Source organism: Ophidiomyces ophidiicola, assembly GCF_022830035.1.
Source record: "Ophidiomyces ophidiicola strain CBS 122913 chromosome Unknown scaffold_8, whole genome shotgun sequence".
In the NCBI taxonomy this organism is placed as follows: domain Eukaryota; kingdom Fungi; phylum Ascomycota; class Eurotiomycetes; order Onygenales; family Onygenaceae; genus Ophidiomyces; species Ophidiomyces ophidiicola.
This window is the reverse complement of record NW_026054648.1, coordinates 71103-97115: the sequence shown is the minus strand read 5'-3', so window position 1 is coordinate 97115 and position 26013 is coordinate 71103. Positions and strand designations below refer to the sequence as shown.

General features: G+C 54.9%; 11 protein-coding genes across 11 annotated transcripts; 6 read left to right on the top strand and 5 right to left on the bottom strand.

Annotated features, from left to right (window-relative positions):
• Window positions 1–235: 235 nt before the first annotated feature.
• On the bottom strand, window positions 236–1642 carry LOZ57_002709 (uncharacterized protein; the record flags this gene model as incomplete). Its single annotated transcript, XM_049251772.1, has 1 exon — window positions 236–1642. The coding sequence occupies one exon, from the start codon at window positions 1640–1642 to the stop codon at window positions 236–238; it is 1407 nt and encodes a 468-aa protein (XP_049109090.1).
• A 574-nt stretch (window positions 1643–2216) lies between these two features.
• On the bottom strand, window positions 2217–3121 carry BOS1 (protein transport protein bos1; the record flags this gene model as incomplete). The annotated part of the gene is made up of 4 exons (XM_049251771.1): window positions 2217–2666; window positions 2728–2909; window positions 2968–3067; window positions 3119–3121. The coding sequence occupies 4 exons, from the start codon at window positions 3119–3121 to the stop codon at window positions 2217–2219; spliced, it is 735 nt and encodes a 244-aa protein (XP_049109089.1).
• A 351-nt stretch (window positions 3122–3472) lies between these two features.
• On the bottom strand, window positions 3473–4444 carry LOZ57_002707 (uncharacterized protein; the record flags this gene model as incomplete). Its single annotated transcript, XM_049251770.1, has 1 exon — window positions 3473–4444. The coding sequence occupies one exon, from the start codon at window positions 4442–4444 to the stop codon at window positions 3473–3475; it is 972 nt and encodes a 323-aa protein (XP_049109088.1).
• Window positions 4445–5043: 599 nt separating this feature from the next.
• SWI6 (transcriptional regulator swi6) lies at window positions 5044–7763 on the top strand (the record flags this gene model as incomplete). Its single annotated transcript, XM_049251769.1, has 3 exons — window positions 5044–5301; window positions 5376–7032; window positions 7084–7763. The coding sequence occupies 3 exons, from the start codon at window positions 5044–5046 to the stop codon at window positions 7761–7763; spliced, it is 2595 nt and encodes an 864-aa protein (XP_049109087.1).
• An 802-nt stretch (window positions 7764–8565) lies between these two features.
• LOZ57_002705 (uncharacterized protein) lies at window positions 8566–9372 on the top strand (the record flags this gene model as incomplete). The annotated part of the gene is made up of 3 exons (XM_049251768.1): window positions 8566–8757; window positions 8822–9156; window positions 9225–9372. 3 exons carry the CDS (start codon window positions 8566–8568, stop codon window positions 9370–9372), a joined length of 675 nt encoding a protein of 224 aa, XP_049109086.1.
• A 939-nt stretch (window positions 9373–10311) lies between these two features.
• On the top strand, window positions 10312–11076 carry LOZ57_002704 (uncharacterized protein; the record flags this gene model as incomplete). Its single annotated transcript, XM_049251767.1, has 2 exons — window positions 10312–10636; window positions 10736–11076. 2 exons carry the CDS (start codon window positions 10312–10314, stop codon window positions 11074–11076), a joined length of 666 nt encoding a protein of 221 aa, XP_049109085.1.
• Window positions 11077–11449: 373 nt separating this feature from the next.
• On the bottom strand, window positions 11450–12235 carry LOZ57_002703 (uncharacterized protein; the record flags this gene model as incomplete). Its single annotated transcript, XM_049251766.1, has 1 exon — window positions 11450–12235. The coding sequence occupies one exon, from the start codon at window positions 12233–12235 to the stop codon at window positions 11450–11452; it is 786 nt and encodes a 261-aa protein (XP_049109084.1).
• Window positions 12236–13401: 1166 nt separating this feature from the next.
• LOZ57_002702 (uncharacterized protein) lies at window positions 13402–14364 on the top strand (the record flags this gene model as incomplete). The annotated part of the gene is made up of 1 exon (XM_049251765.1): window positions 13402–14364. The coding sequence occupies one exon, from the start codon at window positions 13402–13404 to the stop codon at window positions 14362–14364; it is 963 nt and encodes a 320-aa protein (XP_049109083.1).
• A 2384-nt stretch (window positions 14365–16748) lies between these two features.
• Window positions 16749–20055, top strand: TEF3 (translational elongation factor EF-1 alpha; the record flags this gene model as incomplete). Its single annotated transcript, XM_049251764.1, has 3 exons — window positions 16749–16912; window positions 16977–19943; window positions 20013–20055. The coding sequence occupies 3 exons, from the start codon at window positions 16749–16751 to the stop codon at window positions 20053–20055; spliced, it is 3174 nt and encodes a 1057-aa protein (XP_049109082.1).
• A 674-nt stretch (window positions 20056–20729) lies between these two features.
• LOZ57_002700 (uncharacterized protein) lies at window positions 20730–23609 on the top strand (the record flags this gene model as incomplete). The annotated part of the gene is made up of 1 exon (XM_049251763.1): window positions 20730–23609. The coding sequence occupies one exon, from the start codon at window positions 20730–20732 to the stop codon at window positions 23607–23609; it is 2880 nt and encodes a 959-aa protein (XP_049109081.1).
• A 124-nt stretch (window positions 23610–23733) lies between these two features.
• On the bottom strand, window positions 23734–24657 carry LOZ57_002699 (uncharacterized protein; the record flags this gene model as incomplete). Its single annotated transcript, XM_049251762.1, has 1 exon — window positions 23734–24657. The coding sequence occupies one exon, from the start codon at window positions 24655–24657 to the stop codon at window positions 23734–23736; it is 924 nt and encodes a 307-aa protein (XP_049109080.1).
• Between the last annotated feature and the right edge of the window lie 1356 nt (window positions 24658–26013).

Here is a 26013-nt window from a genome sequence, read left to right as displayed (position 1 = left end):
AGTGAGCGTGAAGAGTGAGGAAGAGAGAAGGAGAAGGTGAGGTTGCTGGTGAATGTTAGGTTTTCCAGTCACGGGAACGCCGGCCCGGACAGCCTATGAAGCACAGGGTCGCAGATGTGTTTCAACAGGCATGCCAGGGCCCTCTGTTTATTAAATAACTACAGAGTACGGAGTACCTAGTTAACTAACAACTGTCTAGATCTGCCCAGGAGCCAGCATTGACAGGTCTCCAGAGCTACATGCAGGTCCGCTCACGGACAACAGCCTTGGGTGATGGCTTAAGCACCTCCGAATCAACCCGAAGTCTTTGAAGTGTTTCTTGCGCCGACAATTTCTGGACCACCACACCGTTCTCCTGAAGGCCCAAACCTGCCAATGATGACGGCTGAAGTGGCGGCGGTGATGGGCCCCACGCTGGCTGGGCATCCTCCCCATGTCCCTGCTGCTGCTGCTGCTGCTTCTTCGCTCGCCTCTGTGCTTTGAACCAGCCTACGTACTGATTGATAAGGGACGCGATTAGGACCAGAGCAGCAGACACCACCGGAGACCACTGGCCAACGGAGCTGTAATCTTCTTCTACTGGCAGATTCGGTTTCATCAAATTGAGTTCGTTGAAGACGATATTCGCTATAAAGAGGGGCGGTGTGAGGATGTCGAAAAGTAGGTCTAGGAAAAGCAGTGGGACGACGATTAGCGCGACCAATAGCCTTTTCAAGCCCCCTTTGAACATGGCCCGGCGCATATATTGGAATAGTAGGATATATCCACCGTACCACGTTCGGCAGGCGGTGTTGTATGTGTTCTGGGAGAGGCGCATGTGAAGCGTGCTATTGATATACGCCATGACCATCATAGTGCATACGTACGACGGCGTGTGCGGGCTCAGATTGTATGATACGGACTTATGTGCTGCAACTAAGACAGGCCCAATCAGGATGGCGCCGAGGTTCGCATAGGTCCCGAGAAGCCGTTCGGTGGGGATAACCCTGATCTCGCCGGGCTGGCGCATGGCTGTTTTCGCGGTGAAACATGTGTATGTGCAGTTGAACTGGTTGGAGGCGAGCTCGGCCGCCGTCGTTAAAAGCTCTCCAGCGGCCGACCGACACGCAGGCAGCGCATCCGAATGGATATCTAGCAGCAGTGCTCGACCCACAATGCATGACATTCCAACCAGAACGCCCCATATAACGATAACGATTCGTGCTTCCGACTGTCGGAGAGCAGACGACCAGTGCACTAGACCTGCGAAGGCGAGACAACCCGTTGTAAGCACCGCCCACGCGGCCAGAATGTCAAGGTCAAACACAGGTGTCCGCGACTTGAGCATAGCCAGCATGTGGATTGCTGTAGAACCAGCGTAAGATAACGCAGATGCGAGGGCTCCCATCACCAACCATCGCTGATACCGGCCCAGGATTCCAAGGACGAGGGACGAGTAGTATAAAAAACGCGGGAGTAGCCCATATTGACCGCTGATGGCGTAGACGCAGATCACGGTGTCATTGTGGCCCAGGGGAATATTTGACGGTTCAACGAGATCGCGAGGGACCAAAGTTGAGGGTGTGCTGGTTGGGGTGGGAGTCGCTCCAGTGGTGAGTGCAATGATTGCAATACAGAGAACAAAGGCGGCAGCACGGCTCATCCTTAAAGGCTGAGATCTTGCCTGAAGCTCATCTCACCATGGCAGCGGGCGAGAAAATAGCGGTTTGGCACATTATATATCCCGGCATAGATACTCCGTACCGTGATAGAAACACTGATGTTCCCGCGCCTCGTATTTATGCTTCCAAAGTTGTTTTCAGCCTTACTCTATACAAGAAGGTCCATCACCCTCAAAGCCATTGGATTGGCTTTTACACAAGGTCAAGGATACCGGCAAGCTTCCAACCTGCACTGCCACGCGCGGAACATGCTGGTTTTGCAGCCATGTTGAGATGAAACAGTTTGTAAGTCCTCACACAGATGCACAGAGCTGAAAGCCAAGTCGTGATCTTCAGTAAATCCATGATTTAATTATTTCAGGCAGCTCTACGGTTATCTCCGTAGCCGGTTGCAATTTCTATTGCGTAGGGCGATTCCAGAATAACAAGTGATTGATAGCGAGAACAGAAGCTCGAATCAACACTTTTTATCCCATTCTCACTTATGTGCTGCGCCTGAACTCTGATCAAATGCCAAACGCCAGGCCAAAATCGTGCCACCGTACAAAAGCGTATTCAGCGCAGAAAATGAAGCACAATCCAGCAAAATCCAAAGAAGATTAGAACCCCTGCCCAAAATATCCATTTATCCTGCTTAGCCCTCCTCTCCACCTTTCGAATTGTCTCTCCGCTGATACCCAGTGTATTGGCTACGCTATATAGCCTCTTCTGTGTCCCTTTAAGGATTTCTCGCTGCTGCCCTAAATCTCCCAGCACAGCTCGGCCGCGGTCTAAAAATTCATCCAACTGTGCATTTGTGCTTGACATAAATGACTGCTCCCGTAGCGCATGTTGTTCTCGGTTAAACTCTGAAGGACCTGCGCCAAAGCTTAGGCCTCCGCTAGCCGAGCCCCGTGCAAAGGGTGATTGTGATGCGGGAAGTGAGGACTGGGAATAAGGGTTTTCTGGTGTAGCCGCATGGTGTGGTCGGCGTCCTAGGAGCTCGCTTCGGTTGGTAGTAGTTTGCTATCGTGTAAAATAACGGTTAGAGCCAGTGGTCCTGCAATTTCATGGTCTCGGAGCATACTGCGTCTTCGCGCTCTCTCTTCAAGTTATCGAACTGCGACCTGTACTCGCCCAGTTCTGCCCTGAAAGTTTTTAACCGCTCAAATGCCTTCTGCTGCTTTTCAGGTATAAGTTCTTTTTTCGAAAGTGAGGAATAATCATCAATGGTCCGGGAGAGTGATGCAAGAGAGGCAGATATCTGGCCTAGAAATGTAGTGTGTTAGCCCGAAGGCTATGCAAGTTTGAAATCATGGAAAGTCACCTTGCAGAGCTGCGGGGGATGAGGTAGGGGATTCAGCAAATGTGTCTAAATCACGACGCACGGCAGCCGACTGTTTCAGCACGGCGTTAAAGAGGGAGTTCTGAAAAGATGTTGTTAGTTTGGCAGCAACATCATACATGCGACTACACACCATTATGAAGTTGAGATGCCAGGTAGACTCAGGAATACCGCGAGGAGTAGGTCCGTACCATGCAGCACGGGGATCTTGTTGTCTAGATGGATCCGCCCCTCGATGCCATGGCGAGTGCAAGCTGTCCGGAACTAGCCTTCATCTAAACGTACTGCCACGCCGAGCCGTGTTCTGTGGACGTAACAATAATATTCCGCTCCGAAATACTATTCCGGATTATTATTAGTCCGAATATGCTGCCACCCAAAATAGTTCAGGTTTCGTCGCTACACTGCGACACCTGCTGTTTGTAAATGTCCCGATACATTTATTGCTATCGCTACAAATTGTAGAGGGTGGGCATGGGTACATATGTCATTTTAGCGGGAGTCGCATGCCCGTATTGGGATGGACCCCCTCAAACAATGCCATCGCTTTCTGCGGGTCTAGTTTTTGTGAAGAGCGTTGCTGCGGAAATTCAGCAAACCCCCATTTGATTGACCATGCACACTTTGTTTCATTCCAGGCCATTGTTGGCGTAAGTGTGCACACCGTTTTCCATAGGTTCGCCATGAGCTTCCTGGTGATGTAGTGAGGCCGGCCTTTTTGGTAAGGGGCGAATGTAGAGCCTTTTGGCGGGCCAAACACAATGAACTCGGGGGAAAGCAGGGATTTTGGCTCCAAATCTTTCGGTGCTCTCCTCCTTTTGGGAAGCGTCCAAGGTTCTCTGCCTGAGGCAAGGCCTTGGAGTGTTTTCCATTCCTGGTCCGGTAGCACTGGGAAGACGCTGTTAATCAAGAGTTGGTACCACTTTCTTCGAATGTTCGCACGGCGTTTTACTGGAGTGGACCGGCCCCAGGCGTTTTCCTTGGGTATTGGCGGCTCAAACGCCTTGATATTTCGTTTGAATTTTAACTCGACGATTTGTCGATGCCTACACTGGTCTTTCACTAAGGCCAGGAGGGCACTTGGAGCTTCCCAGTCATCATCGAATGTCTGCTTTTGGGTCGAGGGGGGGATTAAGGGGCTCATCAGTTCTCTTCTTCGTTTCCCCAACCGGCCATATGAAAGAAGGAGCACTCGTTCTAGAGGTCTTAGATAGCCCTCATTGGCGCGGTGCAGGAGAGACAGCAGCTTTCGAAATCGCCGGTGGCGGTGAAACTCCTCAATTGGCTTCAGTCTGTGCCCGCGACCAGCGGAAGCGCTCTCTCGAAAGCCGGACCGAATGTAGCGGCGCATATATTCTGTAGCAATCGGGTCGGGTAGGTAGGTGCATTCGCGCAGTAGTGATCTGTAGAGGTGCTGCCATGGTGTTGACCGGGTGGCCAGCACTGCCTGGGTGGCCATGAGACGCCTGCCGTGTGGCCTCGCCGTGACTCTTCGCGCTCTCCCGCTTGATCAAATGAATCTTCTGGGAGAAGATCCCGCTTAGTCAGCCGACGCGAGGACGCGAAATCCGACTTTCTCGCCTGCCGGGCTGATGCCGGGCCGTGGACACCCTGCGCAAGACCAGCGACACAAGGACGAAGCACGCATTCGACTGCCAACACAGCAGGACTGCTGCATCGCACGCGCTGCCTCGAATTCGCGGAGTCTCGTCTCTCAGGGGTACTTCCCAGCTTGCTCGGCGTTGCGTGGTTCGTGAGTGCTCCAGTGGCTAGGTAACGTGACCACGCGGTTCTCCTCAATCGGGCCGGCGTCGCGACAGAACCAGAGCGAGTCTTATCAGCCACCGCAACGACTCGCATCGTCATGGTGAAGACGCATGTCGCTTTATCACAGCCACACATTCAACAGACTTAGTTGCGGCAACTCCCATTCTCTTTCATCCCCTGCGTCCTCGTGTCTCCAGGCGCCTATGGTGCGCCCTCGGCCAATTACAAGCCTCAATTCCTTTGTCTCGTCGTGACCTTGTCTACTAGGCAGGTCTCTTGCCATACTTCTCCATGTCTGTCTCACAGAGCAGCGTCGCCCATCCTAATGGATCCGCCCTGTCGCAGCCCCAAAGAGCCTCTTTTACTACCTCCCAGCCCGCGCGGTCTGCTCCTGCTAGCTCACCTCCACCTTCGTCCTCGCAACAGTCAATCTCCGCAAGTTTCCCTAAGGCCGGTCCCGGTATCAGGTTGAGGGAAGATCATAGTTTTGGAGTGTTTGGCGACAAAGCTGACTGCGAAGACAACAGCAACAGTCACCAAATTTATACAGTGAGCCTCCTCGCCCACTGCTGTATCACTGGCCGTTATCCTTATAGCATTTATCCTGACAGTTTGATTTTTAGGCTGTCTATTCCAACGTATCAGTGTACGAAATGGAAGTCAATGGCGTTGCCGTAATGCGACGCCGGTCGGACTCTTGGCTTAATGCTACACAAATCCTCAAAGTAGCAGGTGTTGTCAAGGCAAAACGCACAAAGACTCTGGAAAAAGAAGTGATTTCTGGGGAACATGAAAAGGTTCAAGGGGGGTATGGAAAGTATCAAGGTACCTGGGTCAGTTATGAGAGAGGTGTGGAGCTGTGCCGACGATACCGGGTGGAACACCTTTTGCGCCCCTTACTTGAATATGACATGGGCCAGGATGGCATAAGTCAAGCTGGACATGGGGCCATTCACACCCCGACAAAGGAGCAAGCTATGGCCGCTCAAAGAAAGCGACTTTTTTACACAGATAGCCAAAATTCTTCGGCATCACAAGGCACGTTTTTTCAAAGTATCTCCCGCACTGCAGCCAGTGCTGTAAGTGCTATCAACAAGGCACGGTTTGATTCTCCCATGAGTCGGCCGTCGGACAGCCGACAATCTAGCACAATGAGAAAATTATCACAGATGAGTAGCCAGGAAGCTCACGTTCCTTCCAACAATCAGCAGAGCATGTTCAGTGTGGCGTCGGATAGTGGCTTTGCAAGCAACCTCCCCGCCAGCCAAAGAAGTATGATGGAGCATGGAGAAGAGTCCCAGGAGCCCCCGCGGAAGCGTATGCGGTCGTCTTCCACTGTTCAACCCCATTCTTTCAATGCGCCCATGAACGATCCCACCCCAACCGAGCCGAATGAATCATTTTATCAGCCAATCGAAGCACAAGTAGATGGTGCCAGCGACTACGCGCACGGTCTAAGGCCTTTACTGCCACCCACTACACCTGAAAGATACCAAAAAATGAAACTTATAATGACGTTGTTCCTGGACAAACGCACCAGGGATTTCTCAACCCATCCTGCTTTCCTCACGCTAACGAGCGAAGATCTAGAAATCCCACTTGACGAGTATCTTAATAGTGCTTTACACTGGGCTGCCATGCTGGCTCGTTTACCGTTGGTACACGCTCTGGTTACGAAAGGAGTCAGTATATATCGACTTAATGCTGCTGGGGAAACGGCGCTACAAAAGGCAGTTGGTACCAGGAATAATCTTGATTATCGAACTTTTTCAAAATTACTGCAAGTCCTTGCTTCCACCATTGAGATAATGGATCACCATGGAAGAACAGTTCTGCATCATATCGCGATGATGGCGGCGACTGGAGGTGATGGCCATGTCGCTGCAAAACATTACCTAGAATGCCTACTTGAATTTATTGTGCGGCATGGGGGCCCTTCGAATAGCCAACAAACGCAAATCAATGGTAAAAACGCGCTTGCAGATCCTGAGAGGCTTGAGATCATTGGACTGGGGAGGTTCATGTCAGATATGGTAAATATCCAAGATGACCAAGGGGATACGGCACTTAATCTTGCAGGAAGAGCACGTACCATTCTTGTGCCCCAACTACTAGAAGTCGGTGCCAGCCCGCACATACCTAATCATACTGGGCTTAGGCCAGCCGACTATGGGGTTGGCGTTGACATGGTTAACAATGGTGAATCAGGCCAGCAAAATGGGGATTCCAGCGAGTCGTTTAGCAACCATCTAACAAGGACCAGAAAAGAAATTCTCAGCTGTAAGTATTCACAGGCATCTCTAATTGACCACCCTAACTAATTTTCACCAGTCACAATTTCACAGGTAACATCTGCTATAGAACAGTCATTCAATATGGTGGACCGAGATCTTTCCGACGACTTAGATAAGAAGCAAGAAGAATTTGATGGTTGGCACGCTAAGATTCGCGAAAGCGCAAGACTTCGCCAGATTGAGCAAGTCGAACTAGACGAAATCAAGAAAAGAGCCGGTGAACGTGTTGAACTTCAGCGGCAAACACGGAACCTGGAACAATCAGCAGAAGAACTCGATGGTGTAATACGAACAATGCAGGGTACGGGATTAGGAGAAAGCACAGTTAGCGATATCCATGAAAGGCGGGCTTTATTCGACGCAGATAGATTCCACGCATTGTTCCCTGACATACTTGATGCTTCAACCGGCTTCTCAGATGAGCAGACAGCTTATCTTTTGGGGCAACCTTCTGCCAAGAAGTTAGAGTCGCTTCTAAAAGCCTATGAGGGGCAAAATAAGAAAATCACTGAAGAAATCGAGATTCTCAAGTCGAAGAACGTTGTACTGGGCGAACAATACCGCCGCATGGTAATGGCATGTACCGGATGGACCGGTCAGCAAGTCGATGCGGCTGCTGAGGGCTTGACAGAGTGCGTGAAAGACTTGAATCAAGATCCAATGCCAGAGGAAGTGGCACTCGAGATTCTGATGCAGGACCGTGGCCAGGATTGGTGAGGGATCGAATACGGTCTCCCACACTCGTATCATATGCATCACCTACCTAAAGACACGTACTTCATACTACCATATTTTTGATTTGACACGGCTTCCGTGTGAATACTAATGTTCCTGCAAGTGCGGCTTCTATCCACCCTTCTATCTGTGCCCAAAACATGGTTGTTTTCATGATGGCAATGAACATAGTTTTATTTCTTGTTTTATGGCCTTTGAGATGTCAGGTCTCAGTTTTGCTTGGCTTCCATGCACCCACAATGACTGCTTGCATTCTGCGGTGTCGTTTGTCTCAATCACTATGTATGTATCTATATACATAGTTCTTCTCAGTCTCAAAGGTTACTTACATATTCATTTAATCGTTCCATCGCGCTGGGCATGTTTTTGAAACCCGCTGGAGGGGTTTGGATGTAGTTGTTTAACCTATTGGCAAGGAAAAGGTTACTGATTGAAGACTCTGAGTACTCCGTATTTGCCTTTGGAAATGAAGGACCCATCGTAAGCTCGAGTAGTAAGTCAACGACGATTGGCTAACTTGCCGCACTGACTTCCGATATCTCTTGGCGATCCAGGCGGCCGCCAAGTGTGATTATATAAGGCGGGGATGGAGGCTGAAACGCGGGAAAACAGTTACCCCGCGCGTGTCTAATGAGGCATCTTCTTGGTCAACAAGTTCACGTTTGCTTCACCAGAAATTAGGAGCTTCAAGATCTACGCCCAGGAAGTCTTCCCTATTTGTATCAACATCAAAAGGCTTCTATATCTCATACGTCACCCTCCCGTTTCCTCCACTTGAAACAAAATGTCTGGATACTACGGCGGCCCACCGCAAGAAGGCTTCTATGGCGGACAAGCTCAACAGGGCCAATACTATAACTCTCAGTCCCAGGGCTACTCTCAGGATCAACACGGCGGCCAACAGCCTGCCTACGGACAGTACGGACAGCAGCAAAACCATCAACAAGGATATCATGGCCAGCAGGCTCAGCAACAGGTAAGTGTTTCTAAAAACAATAAAAACATTATTCAGCATACTGCTCCTAACGGGAAATCTGCAGTATGGCGGACCACCACTCTCCCAGCAGGGTTATGACAACCGCGGTCAAAATTATGGCGCATATTCCCAACCCCCTCCCCAGCAAGGAGGTGGAGGGGAGAACAGCTCTTACTACGGTGCACAGGGCGGGCAACAGCAGCAATCATACCCCGGTGGCCCGCCAGGACCAGCGGGTGGCCCTGGAGGGCCAGAGGGAGAAAAGGGACTAGGCGCAACCTTAATTGGCGGCGCGGCAGGCGGGTTTGCGGGGCACAAACTTGGCGGAGGCGCTCTGGGAACAGTGGGTGGGATGGTGCTGGGCGCAGTAGGAGCTAATGCCGTTGAAGCGGGAATGAAGTAAGTATCCTGGTGCTTGTTTCGTCTCAAAATAAGTTGAAATGGCATGGTTACTGACGTATGGCCAGGCACGGGAAGAAGGACAAGAAAGACAAGAAAGATAAGAAGAATAAAAAAGACAAGAAGGACAAGAAGGATAAGAAGGACAAGAAGCATAAGAAACATAAGAATCGGGGTGGCTCTGGCAGTTCAAGCTCGAGCAGCGATAGTGACTAGGCGGGTGGCGCAGACAGGCAAGGCTGGAGCTGTGGTGTTTTGTTTTGTTGGGTTGCAGGGCCTCCGTTATCGTTGACTCCGTACATAGCAGTTAGCTATCTCTTAGCTGTACTCCCTACTGCGTGCTTACATGCAACCGAGCAGCCACCGAGCAAAGCCCAGATGAAACGGGCTTCGCGCCCGGCGCCTCGAGTGCAGGCGGTGTGACGGCCGGAAGCAGCTAGCTCCGAAACGAGATCACGGGCTCGCGGCCGCAGCGTCGGGCGTCACCGATCGAAAACCGCGGCGGCGGTCTGGGCGGGCATGCTGCTTGGCGCACCCCGATTGGCCAGCGCGTGTTCGGGGCGGGACTTGGCAGGCGCGGGCCGGCGCGGAAGGCGGAAGGGATCGACGCGGTGGCGGCGCGGATTAAGCTTGTTCCGACGGCGCTGGAAGCCCGCCTTCCGGGCATGGAGTGGGATCCGTGGGCGGCGAGCCAATGCGTGCGCGTGCGCCGGGGCGTGGCGACGGCCTGTGGTGTTGAGACAGTGAGCCGCCCACGTCATTTGTACGACGGCGCAATCGAGGCCGGGCCCGATGCCGCCGGCTGATCGTCGAGATATCGAGGGCTGCGCCCGGCGTGGGCGAATGAGCCGCCAGCGGAGCGGTAGGCCCTTCTCGCCCAGACCTTGGCGGGCGGAGCGGGCGCGAGAAGGCTTCGCCCGCGGGCGTCGACTATTCGCTGGGCACAGTGCGGATCGCGGGATATGCAGTCAATCAGTGAGCGCGAGTAGCCCACGTAACCGCGGGCGCTGAACATTGGGACATCGACCAAACGTCTGCTGGGCTGGTCTTGACGGCGCCGATGATGGGTTGGGATATAAGATTTGGGATGCTCATTCCCCGCCGGCAGGAGCCGGCACTTGTCCATTCTCTAATTCTCATATCAATGCTGAAGAGATGATAGAAAACGGAAACATCACATTTGAGCAGCCGGCTTCCTCGTCGGCCACAGAGAAGCTGTCCGGCGACGTGGAACGCGGGCTCAACAATGCCGTACGGCTGGCCGAGTTGCCCGCGATCTCGGCCTACTCATCCTTCACAGCGGTTGACAAGGCCTCGGCTGTGGAGGACTTCTCGGTCCGGGGCAGGTGTGTGCAGTACTTCGAGGAGGAGGTCGACACTAAACACACGGAAGTGGTCCTGCTGGTGTGCTCGTTCATCTCGGGAGTGGTCGACAGCGCGGCATTCAATGCGTGGGGGAGTTTTGCCAGCATGCAAACAGGTAGGTGTGTCCCTCCTTGACCATGATCAATATCTGACGGATCCAGGTAACATGGTATTTCTTGCCCTCGGAGCGTTCGGACAACCCCCTGAGCCGCAGCTCCGGTGGGCGAAATCATTGATTGCGATCGCGACGTTCATGGTATCAGTGCTGTCCTTTACGTATATGTCGCGCTGGCTGGGGCCGCTGCGACGGTCAACACTGCTGGGATCATTTGGGCTGCAGACGGCGGCAGTGCTGGCGAGCAGCGTGCTGGTGCAGACCGGTGTGGTAGACTCGAGCCTAGCGGCGTCACAGCACGGGATCGACTGGCTATCGATGGTGCCCATCACGCTACTGGCGCTGCAGGCGGCGGGTCAGATCGTGACGTCGCGCATGGTGCAGGTGGAGGAGATCCCAACGGTGGTGCTCACAACGGTACTCGCGGACTTGTTGATTGATCCACGGCTGGCAGCGCCGGGCAATGCGGTGCGTAACCGGCGGGTGGGCACGGTGCTGGCTTTCTTCGGGGGAGCAATGGTGTCGGGCGGGCTGACGAAGGCGACGGGCCTATCGAGCTCGCTGTGGATGGCGACGGGGCTGAAAGCGTTGCTGACGGTGTGCTGGGGGGTTTGGCCGCACAAAACAGGGCGTAAGGGCTGCGGTTGGTGATATCGTTGGTATAGGGGGCGATAGATACATATATAGTGCACTGCTTGGCGCAGGCGGGCTGGGACTACGGCATGGAAGGGCAGGGTCTGGGATACACGGCGGACATCAAGACATAGTTTCAGATATATACAAAGACTAGAAATCGACATGACGAGCATAGCGTTACAGCTTTGCATTGCCCACAAATAGATGGCGGATGCCACCGTCGACCAGCAGCTCAGCACCGGTGGTGAAGGTGGCTTCAAAAGCCAGGAAGAGGACAGCTTTGGCGACCTCGTCAGGGTTACCGCCACGGCCAACCGCGGTTGAGGCCTCGACGGCATGAATGAATGGGTCGGAGATATGCTTAGGGGTGTCAGGAAAACCCAGGGTTGGGGTGTGGATGAGACCGGGGCTGACACAGTTGACACGGATGTCGCGGTCGCGCAGCTCGAGGGCCATGGCCTGGGCGAAGGCGTAGGTGGCGGCCTTGGAGGCGGAGTAGGGGGCGAGCAGCGGGAAGGCCTGGTTGACGGAGACGGAAGTGGTGAAGACGATAGCGGAGCCGCGGGCGAGCAGCGGGACGAGTCGCTGGGCGAGGAAGACAGGGCCGCGGGTGTTGGTGTCGAAGTGACGGGCATAGACTTCGGGGGTCATGGATGTGAAGGGTACGAGGTCGCCGAAGCCGACATTAAGGAATAGCAGGTCGAGGGCGATGTCGTCGGTGTCGCGCGAGCCGAAGAAACGGCGGGCGGCGGCCTCGAGGGCGGCGTGGGCGGGCGGGCTCGTGACGTCGGACTGGATCACGAGGGCCGCCGGGCCCAGCGCGCGCTGGGCAGCCGTCACGTTGTCGGCGCGGCTGCCCGTGACCAGCACACGCGCCCCCCGCGCCTGCAGCAGCCGCGCCGTGGCCAGGCCAATGCCGTGCGTGCCGCCCACCACCACAGCGTGCTTGCCGGCCAGGGTCATGGTCGTGAGAGTAGGAGAAAGGCTAGCAGGGCAGTACAGAGTAGTGTAGGGGCAGAGTAGCAGTTGGTGGAGAGGGGCGTGGTGCTGCACTGCGCGTTTCCCGACCGTTCTTATACCCAGAGAGTCCCCGCTCCCCGGCGAGCTGAGCCCATACGAGCCCACCACGTCGTATAGATGTGATGCAGGGCGGGACGCACAGGGGGGCAGGCCCGTTCGCCGTGCACCGCAGTTAGGAGGCTTGCATGCCGCCATGCGCTGTCAGCCAGTGAATGCCATCGGCCGTGCTGCCACCCTGGCTCCCCGTAGGTCGCGACTGGGGGCTCGGTTGGGTATCTCGACGGTCCAGAACAACTGTCACTCGTGTCGAGCTAGAGTCAAGCTAGGTGAAGCGATGTATCGGTGCATGCTGCTAGCCTTTACTTTGAACAGATCCTAGCCCCGGGCGAGCCACCCATCTGGTTGCGAAGCTGGTATTGTAGCGGCGATGCACCTTGCCATTCACGGAGGCGAGTTGAGCTGCGCTTCATATGCCGTCGCGAGCGTGGTGCTGGGCTGTTTGTGGCCATGTCTTGACTGATCTGGCCTCAACAGAAGGAATTGGAACGAACAGACGTTGACGGAGGCCGGCTTCCCTCACAGGTACTCCGTCCGTACCTATGGAGGTACCCAGTCAACTGTCGTCGCGGCTTATCACGGGGCAAGCCCGTGCCCTAACGGACATGGCGGTGATTGGCCTGCTCCCAGACGCCAAGCTTATTGCTTATATAACTAGCTCACCAGAGAGCTATCTGCTGACTCATCCGTCTTCACCCCTTTGTGACCGCAAAACCACCGCGCAGGCACCGAACTAGATGCCTCAGGAGCCCGTTGAGCGATGCTGGCGATGGGCTGGCGGTCATGCATGCTGGCCAGTGGAAACAGCTGACGCCAGCTCCATCGCCGAGAAGGTCTACTATTGGCTAACTGCCCGGGCGCATGCAGGCTGTGAGCTAGTTAGCGAACACTTGAGCGAACTAAACTGCGGCACATACCGCCAGGCAGACATCAGACCTGCCACTTTCTTTCACCTCCAACACTGCCTGCCCAGCCTGCGAGTGTAGCTAGTAGTCCCTTCTTCTTCTTTACACGATTTCCCGCATTCTCGCTCATCCATCCTCTGATTCCTGATGGCTGTACGCATCCTACCGTCACCCCCTGTGCGTGACACCATCCGCCAGGTCAGCGAGTCGTCCTGGCTGGTGGGTGATTTGCTGCTCCAGCGCTTCCCCGGCCTCTCCATCTCCGCGACCTGGAACGATCCAGCTGCCAACGCTCACTATACTCTGACCGACGCGCCCTCCCCGCCACCCGCCTCAACGGTCGTGCCCGCCGACAGCCCGGTCATTACCAAGATCTACGATGCTGGCGATGCTACAGCCGTGTTCGCCATTGACCACTGCGTCGTGCTTAAGATTAAATGCTACACTCCCAATTTCACCTCTGAAGTCACTACCCTCGACTTTGTCCGTCGCCAGAAACGCCGCTTTGACGTGCCCAACGTCATCCACTATGTCGACCAGTGGAATAACGACCGGATGATCGTCTTCTACCAGCGCCTGCCGGGCCGCACTCTGAATGATGCCTGGCATACTCTTGACGACCATTGGCGCTCTCACTATAAGATGGAGATTTCCCGCGTTTGCCAGGAGCTGGCCAAGCTGACGGGCGACAAGATGGCTGGTGTCGATGGTAGGGAAATTCCTGAATACTTCCTCGCAAACAAAGGGGATGTCACGCCCACCCCCGACCGTTTTGCCCCCGACTGTCTATTTAAATCCTGCCAGGACGCAGGTATCGACTGTTCCAGTCTAGTTTTCTACCATGCCGACCTAGGACCCGTTAACATCATCGTCGAAGCCGAGCCGAACCTAGGTAATGTTGGCATCATCGACTGGGAAATCGCAGGCTTCTTTCCCCGTGGCTGGGTTCGTACTAAGTTCCATCTAAGCTCTGGTATGGATTTCGATAACGATGCAGTCGAGGACCGACATTGCTGGAGGAGAGACGTGGGCTCTTTGCTGGGTGACCTTGGTTTCGAGAGCTACGCTGAGGAGTGGCAAAGCTGGAGGGCTAATTCTCGACAGTGTTGAAATATTGAGTGTAGTATAATATTGAACACACACACGTACACACCTACGGCATAGATAAGTTTAGACATGGTATGATGTGTACAGAGCAATTTTTTCATAGAGTAATTTGATCTCATATTGCTGGCTATCTACTTGTTCAAACGAGTGACTGCAAGTGTCGACAACTTGGAGAAAGAAATTTCGAGAAAAAGGAATAAATAAAATAAGAACGTGTAGATCCTTCCCACTATCCCATCCTGACTATCGTATCTCATCGCAACTCCTATTTCTGGCCCCCTTTCCCTTTTGATGATTCGACTGGTACATGCAACGGGAGCGGGCGGCCACACTTTTGTCCACCCTTCAAGGTTCCCGCGCACCTCAGTAGCCCGGTGACATTGTTGTAGCCACAGAATGAGCAGCGCATGATGAAGTCTGGTTGGAGATGGACTTAGAAACCAGGGAATATCAACTGAGGACAAATACGACATAAGGAAATGAACCACTTACTTGCTTGCACGGGAAGTTTTCGAGCTATGTCTTAGGGGAGTGTTAGGCTTGTAGCTTTGTCTTGCTGTTCTTGATCTTGGATTCTTCTGATCTGAGTGTCATTTGAGAGGGAATTGAGGGGCCTTTTATAAGTTTGCGGGCGCTCACTCCAGCCAGCTCCGATGAAAGAACAATGACAAATTCACTGGAGACAAGAGTGGCACTCCAGGCAACCATGAGGTAATATGGCCCAATCAAGCTGACTGGGTGATGCACTGGTGTGCTAGGATGAAAAATGACGGGTTCGCGGAAAGGCCGCTCAAGGAGCCGGGCGTTTGCTGCAGCTCAAAGGGTCTGTTCTCTTGGGAGCGTGACGTGTTTGTGACTCAATAGCAGTGCTACCTGCATGGGACGTACTATACGATTGGAGGAGGATGCGAACTCCGCCGCCTTCCGGCTAGGCTGTTTCGACCTCACAGAGATTGGCAAGGATATCTCTCTGTCAGTGGCTCCAGAGCAAGGTAGTTTGCAGCAGGGTATGGCGGGCTCCCACAGCTATTGGAGCATGAGGTGTCACCAGACGCCGGTCTTCCTAGAGCCACGTCGAAGTTTGGGGCCAAACAAAGAAACGGCAGCGGCATGCGGTGTTCCGGGCTAGGAGAGAGGAGGGTAGCAACGGCATGGTTGGCAGAATGGACAGGGGGCCAAGCATGCAAGCATGCAAGTGGGCAAGTGGGCAAATAGGAGCTGCGAGGCTGAAAATAGAGGCCGACAAGCGCCGTGCCTAGTTATGGGGTGAACCTGGGGGGTGTTGCCAGTATCCCCATGGCACTTGCTATCGACCTTGCTGCAGGCGGAGTTATGCTCTTCGCCATGCCAGTGTACAGGATGAATAGAGGCAACGGCAGCGCAGTTGCGAGTGATATTCCATATTCCCCGGGGGATCCGGCTGAGGGCTTGTTGAAAGCGAGCTCAGGGATCAGAGGGACTGTTTGGGTAGAATACGATGCGGCGCAGCACGGGTAGTTTGCTGGCCAGCCTATAGACATGCAGCAGGCGAGCCCAGCGAGAGAGCTTCAAAACGCGTGATGTGCGGTTACGCGCCCGTCGTTCTCCGCCGGTCATTGGCTGGGAGGCCGTTGGAGGAGGTTGCGGGCCTCAGGCGCCCAGGCAGCAGCGCCGGAGCAACGTCGGGCCGAGCGGCGTGCAAACAGCGCAAACAGAGCGGAGGTTGGCCGGGGCCAGCAGCTGGGGAACGCCGGGCGGCGGCGGCGGCGGAAGCCAGGATGGGGCCGGTGGTGGGCGGGATGACGGGCACAAGACCCGGATCCGCTGGGAGGGCGAGTCGTGGGCGGCGCTCCACCCTGTTTTGACTGTTTTCGCGGTTTTTGTTGGCATATCGGTTGCGTAGCGCACTTCATTGGCCGGCGCGGCTGAAACCTTCACGTGCCAGCCCTACTCGCTGGCTGCCCCGTCACGTATGGTACGAAATACGCTCGCCACCGCCGCCCGCGCGCGCCCCGCCCGGCTAGAGCGTGGTACGGTACGGTTCGGCCGGCGCTGGGCCAATCATGCCCCGCCGATTAGCCCCCTGGTGGCGGACCCACCCCGGTTTCGATTTTTTTTTTTTTTTTTTTTTTTTTTTCCCTTTCCGCCCGCTTATAAAACCGCCCGCCTCGCCCTTTTTCTCGCTTCTCTCTTCCATCTCCGCCTCTTCTCACTCTCCTCTCCTCTTCTTCCCATCTCTATCTCCACTCTTCCCTTTTTTTTCTCTCTATTCTTTTCTTAAACTGCTGGAAAAAACGGATTCCACCTCTGCTGCTCGCCCCGCTGCTGCTACGCGCGTGGCTCCCACAAAAACCGCCTCCTTTTCCAAAATTCCCCAAAAAAGTTCTTCGTCTTTTTCCTGCGACACCATGCCTACCATCGATTCCACAGAAGCCTCTCAGGCAGTCTCCGTTCTGGAGGAGCTACTTAAGTCGCTCTCCGTCTCGAAAAACGAGGCCGAGACCCGGGATGCTGCCCACAACATCGCCACCCTCCTGAATGGCCCAACCGACGAGCAGGTTCTCCCAGTCAAGTGCGTGTAAATCCCTGTTGAAATTCACCCTAAAACTTCAAACTTGGAACTAACCTATGTTTAGAGCCGTTGAGTCTCTCAAAAAGCAGCTGGCAAACAAAAAGGATGCCTCGTCGCGGGAAAAGGCCCTCGATGCCATCACCGCCATCGCTAACCACTCCACTGTCTCGCCCGCCGTCGAGCCCTACCTCCTCTCCCTGCTTGGCCCCACGCTTGTTGCCGTCAGCGACAAGATGGTCTCCGTCAAGAACCTGGCCCAGGAAGCCGCCGTCGCCATCGTCAAGTCCATCAACGCCAACGCCGTCAAGGCCGCTCTCCCCGCCATCGTCAGCTCGCTTCAGAACGCCCAGAAGTGGCCCGAGAAGATCACCGCTCTTCAGTGCATCGAAGCCCTCGTCGAGTCCGCCCCAGTCCAGCTCGCCTATCGCGTGCCAGACTTGATTCCGGTCGTCTCTGAGTCCATGTGGGACACCAAGCCCGAAGTCAAAAAAGCCGCTTACACCACCATGGAGAAGGTCTGCGGCCTCATTGTTAACAAGGATATTGAGCGCTTCATCCCTGAGTTGATCAAGTGTATCGCCAAGCCGGAGAACGTCCCCGAGACCGTTCACTTGTTGGGTGCCACCACTTTCGTCACTGATGTTCACGAACCCACACTCGCAATCATGGTTCCTCTGCTTGACCGTGGTTTGGCTGAGCGTGAAACTGCCATCAAGCGTAAATCTGCCGTCATCGTCGACAACATGTGTAAGCTCGTCGAGGATCCTCAGATCGTCGCCGCTTTCTTGCCAAAACTTATGCCTGCTCTCAACAAGAACTTCGACACTCTCGCCGACCCCGAAGCTCGTGGCAAGACCAAGCAGGCTCTCGAAACTTTGGTCCGCGTTGGTGATGTCAAAGATGGCAAGATCCCCGAAGTTTCGACTGCTGGCGATATCGCTACTGTCTCCGCTATCTTGAAGCAAATTCTCGAGCCCAAGCACAAGGACTCCATCTCGAAATTCCAAGCTACCATTGACTACATCTCTGCCATCGCCGGTCAGCTCATCGACGAGAAGGTGATTGACGTTGCAGACTGGACTGAAAACACTCTCTCCTATCTCTGCGCCATTGTTGGTGAAAATGAGGCCAAGCCTGTTGCTGAGACTCTCCGCAAGCGGGCCTCTCCCGGCGCCGCTGAGGAAGCTGAGGTTGAAGAGGATGAAGAGGAGGGTGAAGACCTTTGCAACTGCACCTTCAACTTGGCCTACGGTGCTAAGATTCTCCTCAATCAAACTCACCTCCGCCTTAAGCGTGGCCAACGCTATGGTCTTTTGGGCCCCAACGGTTCCGGTAAATCCACTCTCATGCGCGCCATTAACAACGAGCAGGTTGAGGGCTTCCCCAAGAAGGATGAGGTCAAGACTGTCTTCGTTGAGCACGACCTTGATGCCGCCGACACTGAGCAGACTGTCATTGGCTGGACTCAGAAGAAACTCAATGATGTCGGAATCACTACTCCTGCTGACGAGATCGAGGCCAAGTTGCTCGAATTCGGTTTCCTTCAGGAACAATTCAAGAACCCAATCACCTCTCTCTCTGGTGGTTGGAAGATGAAGCTCGCCCTTGCTCGTGCCGTTTTTGAGGAGCCCGATATTCTCTTGCTCGACGAACCCACTAACCATCTTGATGTTAAGAACGTTGCCTGGCTTGAGCAGTACCTCATCAACTCGCCTTGCACTTCCATCATTGTCTCTCACGACAGCGGTTTCTTGAACAATGTCATCCAGCATGTCATCCACTATGAGCGCTTCAAGCTTCGCCGTTATCGTGGTAACCTTACCGAGTTCGTCAAGAAGCTCCCATCTGCTCGCTCTTACTTCGATCTCGATGCCTCTGAGATGGAGTTCAAGTTTCCCGAGCCCGGTTTCCTCGAGGGTGTCAAGACCAAGGCCAAGGCCATCGTCCGTGTCACCAACATGTCTTTCCAGTATCCCGGTACCTCCAAGCCTCAGCTTACCGATATCACCTTCCAGTGCTCCCTCGGTTCGCGTATTGCTGTCATCGGTCCTAACGGTGCCGGTAAATCCACCTTGGTCAACATCTTGACTGGTGAACTTATCCCCACCGCTGGTGATATCTACCAGCACGAGAACATCCGTATTGCCTACATCAAACAGCACGCTTTCGCCCACATTGATAACCACTTGGACAAAACTCCTTCCGAGTACATCCAATGGCGTTTCCAGACTGGTGAGGATCGTGAAACTATGGACCGTGCCAACAAGATCGTCACAGAGGAAGACGAGAAGGCCATGGACAAGATCTATAAGATTGATGGTACCTCGCGCCGTGTCATTGGCATCCACTCTCGTCGCAAGTTCAAGAACTCTTATGAATACGAATGTTCTTTCACCCTCGGTGAGAACATTGGCATGAAGAACGAGAAATGGACTCCTATGATGACTGCTGACAATGCCTGGATTCCCCGTAACGAGATTCTCGCCACCCACTCGAAGATGGTCGCCGAAGTTGATCAGAAGGAAGCCCTTGCCAGCGGTCAGTTCCGCCCTCTTGTCCGCAAGGAAATCGAAGCCCACTGCGCCAACTTTGGTCTCGACGACGAACTGGTTTCTCACTCCCGCATGCGTGGTCTCTCTGGAGGTCAGCGTGTCAAGGTTGTGCTCGCCGCCTGCTCGTGGCAGCGACCCCATTTGATCGTCCTTGACGAGCCTACCAACTATCTCGACCGTGACTCCCTTGGTGCCCTCTCCAAGGCTCTCAAGAGCTTCGAGGGTGGTGTCATTATCATTACTCACTCCAAGGAGTTCACTGAGAACTTGACCAGCGAAGTCTGGGCTTGTATGGACGGAAAGATGACTCCCTCCGGCCACAACTGGGTACAGGGTCAGGGATCCGGTCCCCGTCTCACTGAGAAGGATGACGATGAGGATAAATTTGATGCTATGGGTAACAAGATTGTTGGCGGTCAGAAGAAGAAGAAGCTCACTTCCTCTGAGCTCCGTAAGAAGAAGAAGGACAGGATGGCTCGGTAAGTGTCTTGGCTCTATCTTACTTTACTCCCCTCCCATTCACATTGTGCTAACTTTGTAATGTATAGTCGCAAGCGTGGTGAAGAAGTCTTCTCCGACGAGGACGATTAAATCATTCGCTCGAAAAATGCTTACTATTTCTTCTTTGACGGCCGTTTTCCAGCCCATTTTGACCTTCCTTTAACGACAAGCATTAATATTTTTTTTTCCTTTTGGCCTCAAAATTCCGGTGGCAGACCTAGCCATAGACTATTATCGGATAGAACTTGTCAGACAGGGAAATAAACCCGGCTCATTGTTTTTAGTTTTGATTTTTGATTTCTTCTGGAGGTTTTGGGGTGTCTCTGGAAGGGTATTAATGACCTCAATTGCTGTGTGTTTTGGCGTCAAGGACGGATCATTTCAGTGGTTTAATGTTGTGATGTTTTTTTGCATGATTCCTTTCAAATAACTACTTTTTTCCTAATTCTTTGATAGAGTGGAAATAGACTTACTTTTCTTGATCATCGTTTCCGTACCCCGTACTCCGTAGTCATAATCGTCTGCTCATTGAATTCCGCCTGGCCCTACTCCCCAAGTGGCCTGCAAAGAAGACACCCGTAGAATACTCTATGAACTACTCCGGCTATTTCCCCCGCCTGTTCGACGAGAATCTTACTAAGCGACGTCAATAATTTTCGTTCGCACTTGAACGAGAATGTCGAATATCAATATCAACGTTGGACCCCGCCGGTCGTCCGGTATGTACGTCTCAGGGTAGAAGTGCGTTCTCGACTTGCTTCAAAATGTCGTCTGCCCCAGACCAAATTGCCCTGCCACCATCCCTTGATACCCTCTACACTTCCTACCCCGCAGGTGCCTATGACAGTCTCCGTCTCACTGAAGACCAATGCCTGGGTCTACTAAGATCGCCCCTGGCGGCCAAAGTACTTGGACATCTGGACGAGCCGCAGTCTCTTACTGAAGCCGTTCACGCCGGCAATTTCTCCTATATGAAATATGTCCAGCGCAATGTTGAAGCCGTGCTGGATAGCGCCGACGACCGTGCTGTGACCCGCTCCAGACTGGTGCATGTGGGATACGCTGCGCTGCTGGCGTTCGTGCAAGCCAATGTCACAGGCCCCCCGTTGCGCTTTCACGTTAGCGATGTGGTGATTCCAGCAGCCTTTAGGGGCATCGGTACGCCGAGCGACACATGTACTCTCCAGAGTCTGCAAGACGGCATGATTCGTGCACTCAGCGTCGATGGCGAGGCAGCGTACAGTCTTACGCCCAACGTGGAGCTATTTTCCGCAGCCAAGGCAATTTTGACCAGTTCCTCGCTATTCGAGGGTGAGAATCTGCCCTTCATGCCCATCACGGCAAGATTACGAGTGACATTTCTGCACCAGAAGATGCTTTCTGAGAATACAGATAGCTTGCAGGCTGCTATTTATGATGACCTTGCGACACTAGCAGAGGGTGTCTTGGGTGAAGGCTCGTCTGCCACAGCAGAGGTACGCGCACGGTTTTTGCTGGAGCGGGCAGCTGTGCATACGCACCATGGCGCGGATGCACTGGCCAGAGCAGACTTGGAGAGTGCAGCTAAGGAAAATGGGTTCCAGTTTGCGCTGACAGGACGGCTAGGAAAGAGGACAAAGTTCCAGCAGCATGACATTAGCCAGTTGGTAGTTTTGGCAAAAAGCAAGGCACGACAAGCTGATGATGACGGCGTTGTTGCAGAAGGTGCTGCGCCAAAGAAATTAGACTTAAATGATGATACCCTGCTGGAGGCCATCTCGTTCACAAAGGAAGATACCAAGGCTGAGAAAATGCCTACGGTGCAAGATGAAGCTGCACTGCCAACAGAGTTGGCCAAGCTTGACCCGGCAGAGCAGCCGCAGTTGAACCCGCTAGACTCCATTGTTCTCCTTGCCCTCGCTTCGGCAATTACGAACACAAATCCAGAAGATGGGCTAACAAGAGAGGAGACCCTGCCTTATGCTACTCGTGTCCTGGATGGAGGTAGCTCCAACTGGCAAGTCTACTCACAAGCGCTGCTCGTCCGAAGCAGGATTGAAGGATATCGATCTAGAACCGTGGAACGCGGTGTTTTGCAATTACAGGCGCTGGTAGACCAAGTCATCGCCGATACAACTAGCGAGGCTCCAGTGGCAGAGGGCTCAGGCGAACAGCAACCTTCCACTTTCTTGCCGCGACCTGAGAGCTCAGAGTCAGCGCCTGCAGATGAAAGGCTGCAGTACATCTGGTTACTTAGTTTCGTTACAAGGTGGGACCTGGAAGCAGAGCTCGCGGCTCGATGGGTTAACCTGGGCGGGCTGAGGACGGCATTGGATATCTACGAGCGACTACAGATGTGGGCAGAAGCTGCATTGTGCTACGCTGCAACCGATAGAGAGGATAAAGCCGGGCTGATTGTTCGACGGCAGCTCTTTGAACCATCAGGACGTGAGACCAAGAAAGATGAAGAGGAGAAATTTGATGGGCCGGAGAAGTCGATACTGCCAGTCGATGCGCCGAGACTGTTTTGTATCTTGGGCGACGTCGAGAAAGATCAGACCATGTTCGAACGCGCTTGGAGTGTTTCTAGCCAGAGATATGCTCGTGCACAGCGGGCATTGGCGCGATGTTACCTAGGACTCAAACCACCTAACTATGAGAAGGCAGAGGAAGCGTACCGGTTGAGTCTCAATATCAATCGGTTGAACCATGGGGCCTGGTTCGCGATCGGCTGTATTCAGCTGGAGCTGGAAAAGTGGCAGGATGCGGTGACATCGTTCACGCGAACAGTGCAGATCGAGGAATCAGATGCGGAGGCGTGGAGCAACCTGGCTGCTGCGTTGATGAATATTCCGCCCCCAAAACCCTCGAAGCCGTCAGACGCAGCCCCCGATGAGGAGGCCGATGAGCAGGCTGAGGTTTCTGTGGACGAGTATAAGCCCAAGCGCGATGCTCTTGCGGCTCTGCATCGTGCTGCACGATTCAAACACACGGACTATCGGATCTGGGCAAATATCCTGGCAGTAGGTGCATCAATCCCACCGCCGCAGACTCCGTTCCGAGACGTCATGCAAGCCCAAAAACGCATCATCGAGCTTCGCGGTTCTAAAGACGGCGAGAAATGTATCGACGTTCCGTTCATCACTGTGCTCATCAACGCCCTCTCTGCAGGCTACAACTTTGATGACCCCAACTCCCCATTCTCAGGCTCCAAAACACACCCCCGCCCTGGGACACTCCTGGCGCTCATCTACTCGCTTGTTGACGACTACATCACTCCTCTAATCACACACTCGGCCGCACTCTGGCTCGTTGTGGCAAAATTGGAAAGATGGCGGGACCGTCCTTCACGGGCGCTCTCAGCCCATGAAAAAGCCTGGCGGGCGACAGTAGCCGGGTGCACCAGTGCGGCGTTCCAGATGGGCGACGAGAAGAAGTGGATGGAGATCGTGGGGGCGACGGAGAGGCTGGTGCGAGACGGCTACGCAAGCCTAGGAGGGATGGACCGGGAAGAAGGAAAGGGGGAGATGGTGGCTCGCGATTGGCGGTTCAAAGCCCGGAGCGCAGTGCGAAGCATGCTGTCGAAGGGGGCCGAGGTCTGGGACGGGTCGACAGGGTGGGCGAGATTGAAAATGCTGGCAGAGGAGGTGAGTGGAGGGTCGTGACACAGCTGTTGGATGCATTCTGTACATTATCCCAGGACGGTGGTTGATAGAACAGCACAACAAAAGTATGAATGTACCTCGGGGGCCCCTATTCTACTGGCTATTGGCCACATGCTGGGAACAATCACGACTTGAACATCACAGGCTCTAAGTCTGTGTCCATGCCTTTGGGCACGGGGAAGTCGATGTTCTCGCCCTGGCCTTCGATCCACGGCCGACAGGCCTCCCATAGGCTTCTAAACTCGCCGTTCTTCTCGATATCCATCAGCCTCTCGAAATCGGCGCGGTCCATGCGATAATACCAGCCAAACCACGCGGCGAGTAGCAGGTCGGCATAGCCGGGCTGGTCGCCTTCGAAGAAGGGGCCGCTCTTCTTGTCTACGCCATCCACGCCGCGCAACATTTCGGCCAGCAGGCCGAATTCCTTCCCCAAGTCGGCCCAGACCCGGTCCAGCTCGGGCCCCTGTGCGGCCAGGGCGGCCAAGGACGGGGTGCTGAAGCGAATGCTGCGCACTCGATCGAAGTACTCAGCACACTCCGGTTCGAGGCAGTTGAGCACCTTGGGGATGTGCAAGGAGACGCCGCCGTAGAGGGCGTTGATGATGATGTTCTGCACGGCCACGGCGAGCGGGTAGCTGGCTGGGGTGGGGAAGATGGAGGGATAGCCGGGGGCGGGGAACGCGCGCTCGAGATGGAGGGCAATGGGCCAGCTGTCGTTCAGGGCATGGGTGGTGGGCGCGGCGGGGATGGACGGGGCGTGGAGGATGGCGGGCAGGGTGTAGGGCATGGGCCCGTTGGTGAGCGGCGGCAGACGCAGGGCGCGCAGGACGGGCGCGACGGCGGGGAAGGGCAGGTAGGTCTGCGTGTAGGGGATGCGCTTGAAGTTGAGCACCAGGCGGGTACGCAGGGTGTTGGGCGACCAGGACTTGTTCGGGCCTACTCGAGGGTATGTATTAGCATCGATTGCGAAGAGAGAGCGGTGGGGGTTACCGGGCGTGGCGCTGGTGAGGTCGAAGAAGTGGACTTTGTCGAGCCCGGGGGCGGCCATGGTGCAGAGCAGAGGCCGAGGGCGAGGAGAGACGGAGACGCGAGGGGAAAGAGAGTGAGAGGAGAAGAGAGGAGAGAACGAGAATGAGAATGAGAATGAGAATGAGAGAAGAGAAGAGAAGAGAAGAGAAGAAGCGAAGACGCGAAGAGAAGGAGAATGAGAATGACGGGCGGGCAGCCGCGGCTAAGCGGCGGTGCCTGGGGCGGCGCCCGGGAACGGGGAGTGAGCCCCGGAGTCTAGGCGTCGGCGCCCCTGGGACCCCCCGGAAGCCCCCGGAAGCGGTCGCGAGCGTGGCGGGCGGGCGCCGGCGGCTTCGCGCATTCACGGCGATGTGAAGAAGAATGAACGAGTGAATGGATCAGCATCACTGCTTGCGGCCATAAAGCACGGCCTCGTCTGCGCAGTCCTCCAGCCGGCGTTGCTCGCCAACACGCACACGATGGACCGCCCTCCGCCTGCCCCCCGCCCGGCATCGTCGCTGTACTCGCGCCCGCCGCTGCAGCGCGTGTCGTCGATCACCTCGTTCGGCGGGCTCGCGCAGCGCTTCGACCGCGATCCCCCCGGCGCCGCAGCCCCCGCAGCCCCCGCAAGCCCAACGCCTACGGCGCCGCCGCAGCCCAAGCCAGCCCCCGCCCCCCCGGCACGCTCGCCCAAGCCGGATCCGCGCGGCGAGTGTCTCTGCGACCGCTGCGAGCGGCGCTGGCGCTGGTTCACGCGCGTCTTCGTCGCCGCCAGCCTCGTCGTCGTCGCTGTGCTGGTGCTCGTCGTCTGCCTCGCCCAGGGCCTGTTCGCCCCCCCGGACGCCGCCAGCAGCCGCATCTCGACCTCCTCGACCTCCTCGAAGTCCCTGACATCCCCGGCATCCCCGACGAACTCGACCGCATCGACAGAATCAACGGCCTCAACGTCCTCCTCAGAGCCCACCGCCCTGCCGCCACCGCCCACCACGACCTCCTCCTCCTCCACCACCGCCGTGTCGACTCTCACCCTCGTCCTCTCGCCCAACACACGCACCTCCACGAAAAGACCCGTCACGGCGCTCTTCCCGCCCCACGAGTACTGACCGCCGATCCGGCGGAGCGACGTTGCGGGGACAAGGCCGCTTGACAAAGGATGTGGAATGCCATGCATGCTTTACGTGGACCGGACGGACAGATTGTATGACTAGCGTTCGCAGCCGGCGAGTCTCTGGTAACTAGCAAATAGAAGTATTATTTCCAGGCCCCTATGTAACTGTACATGCACGCGCCGTGATCTTTAAACGCGAGAGAAAATGGCTCTGTAATCTAACGCCAGCCCATGAACAGCCAAAGGAAAAGGGTAGTTGGTGATACATAACAATGACATCGACCGCAG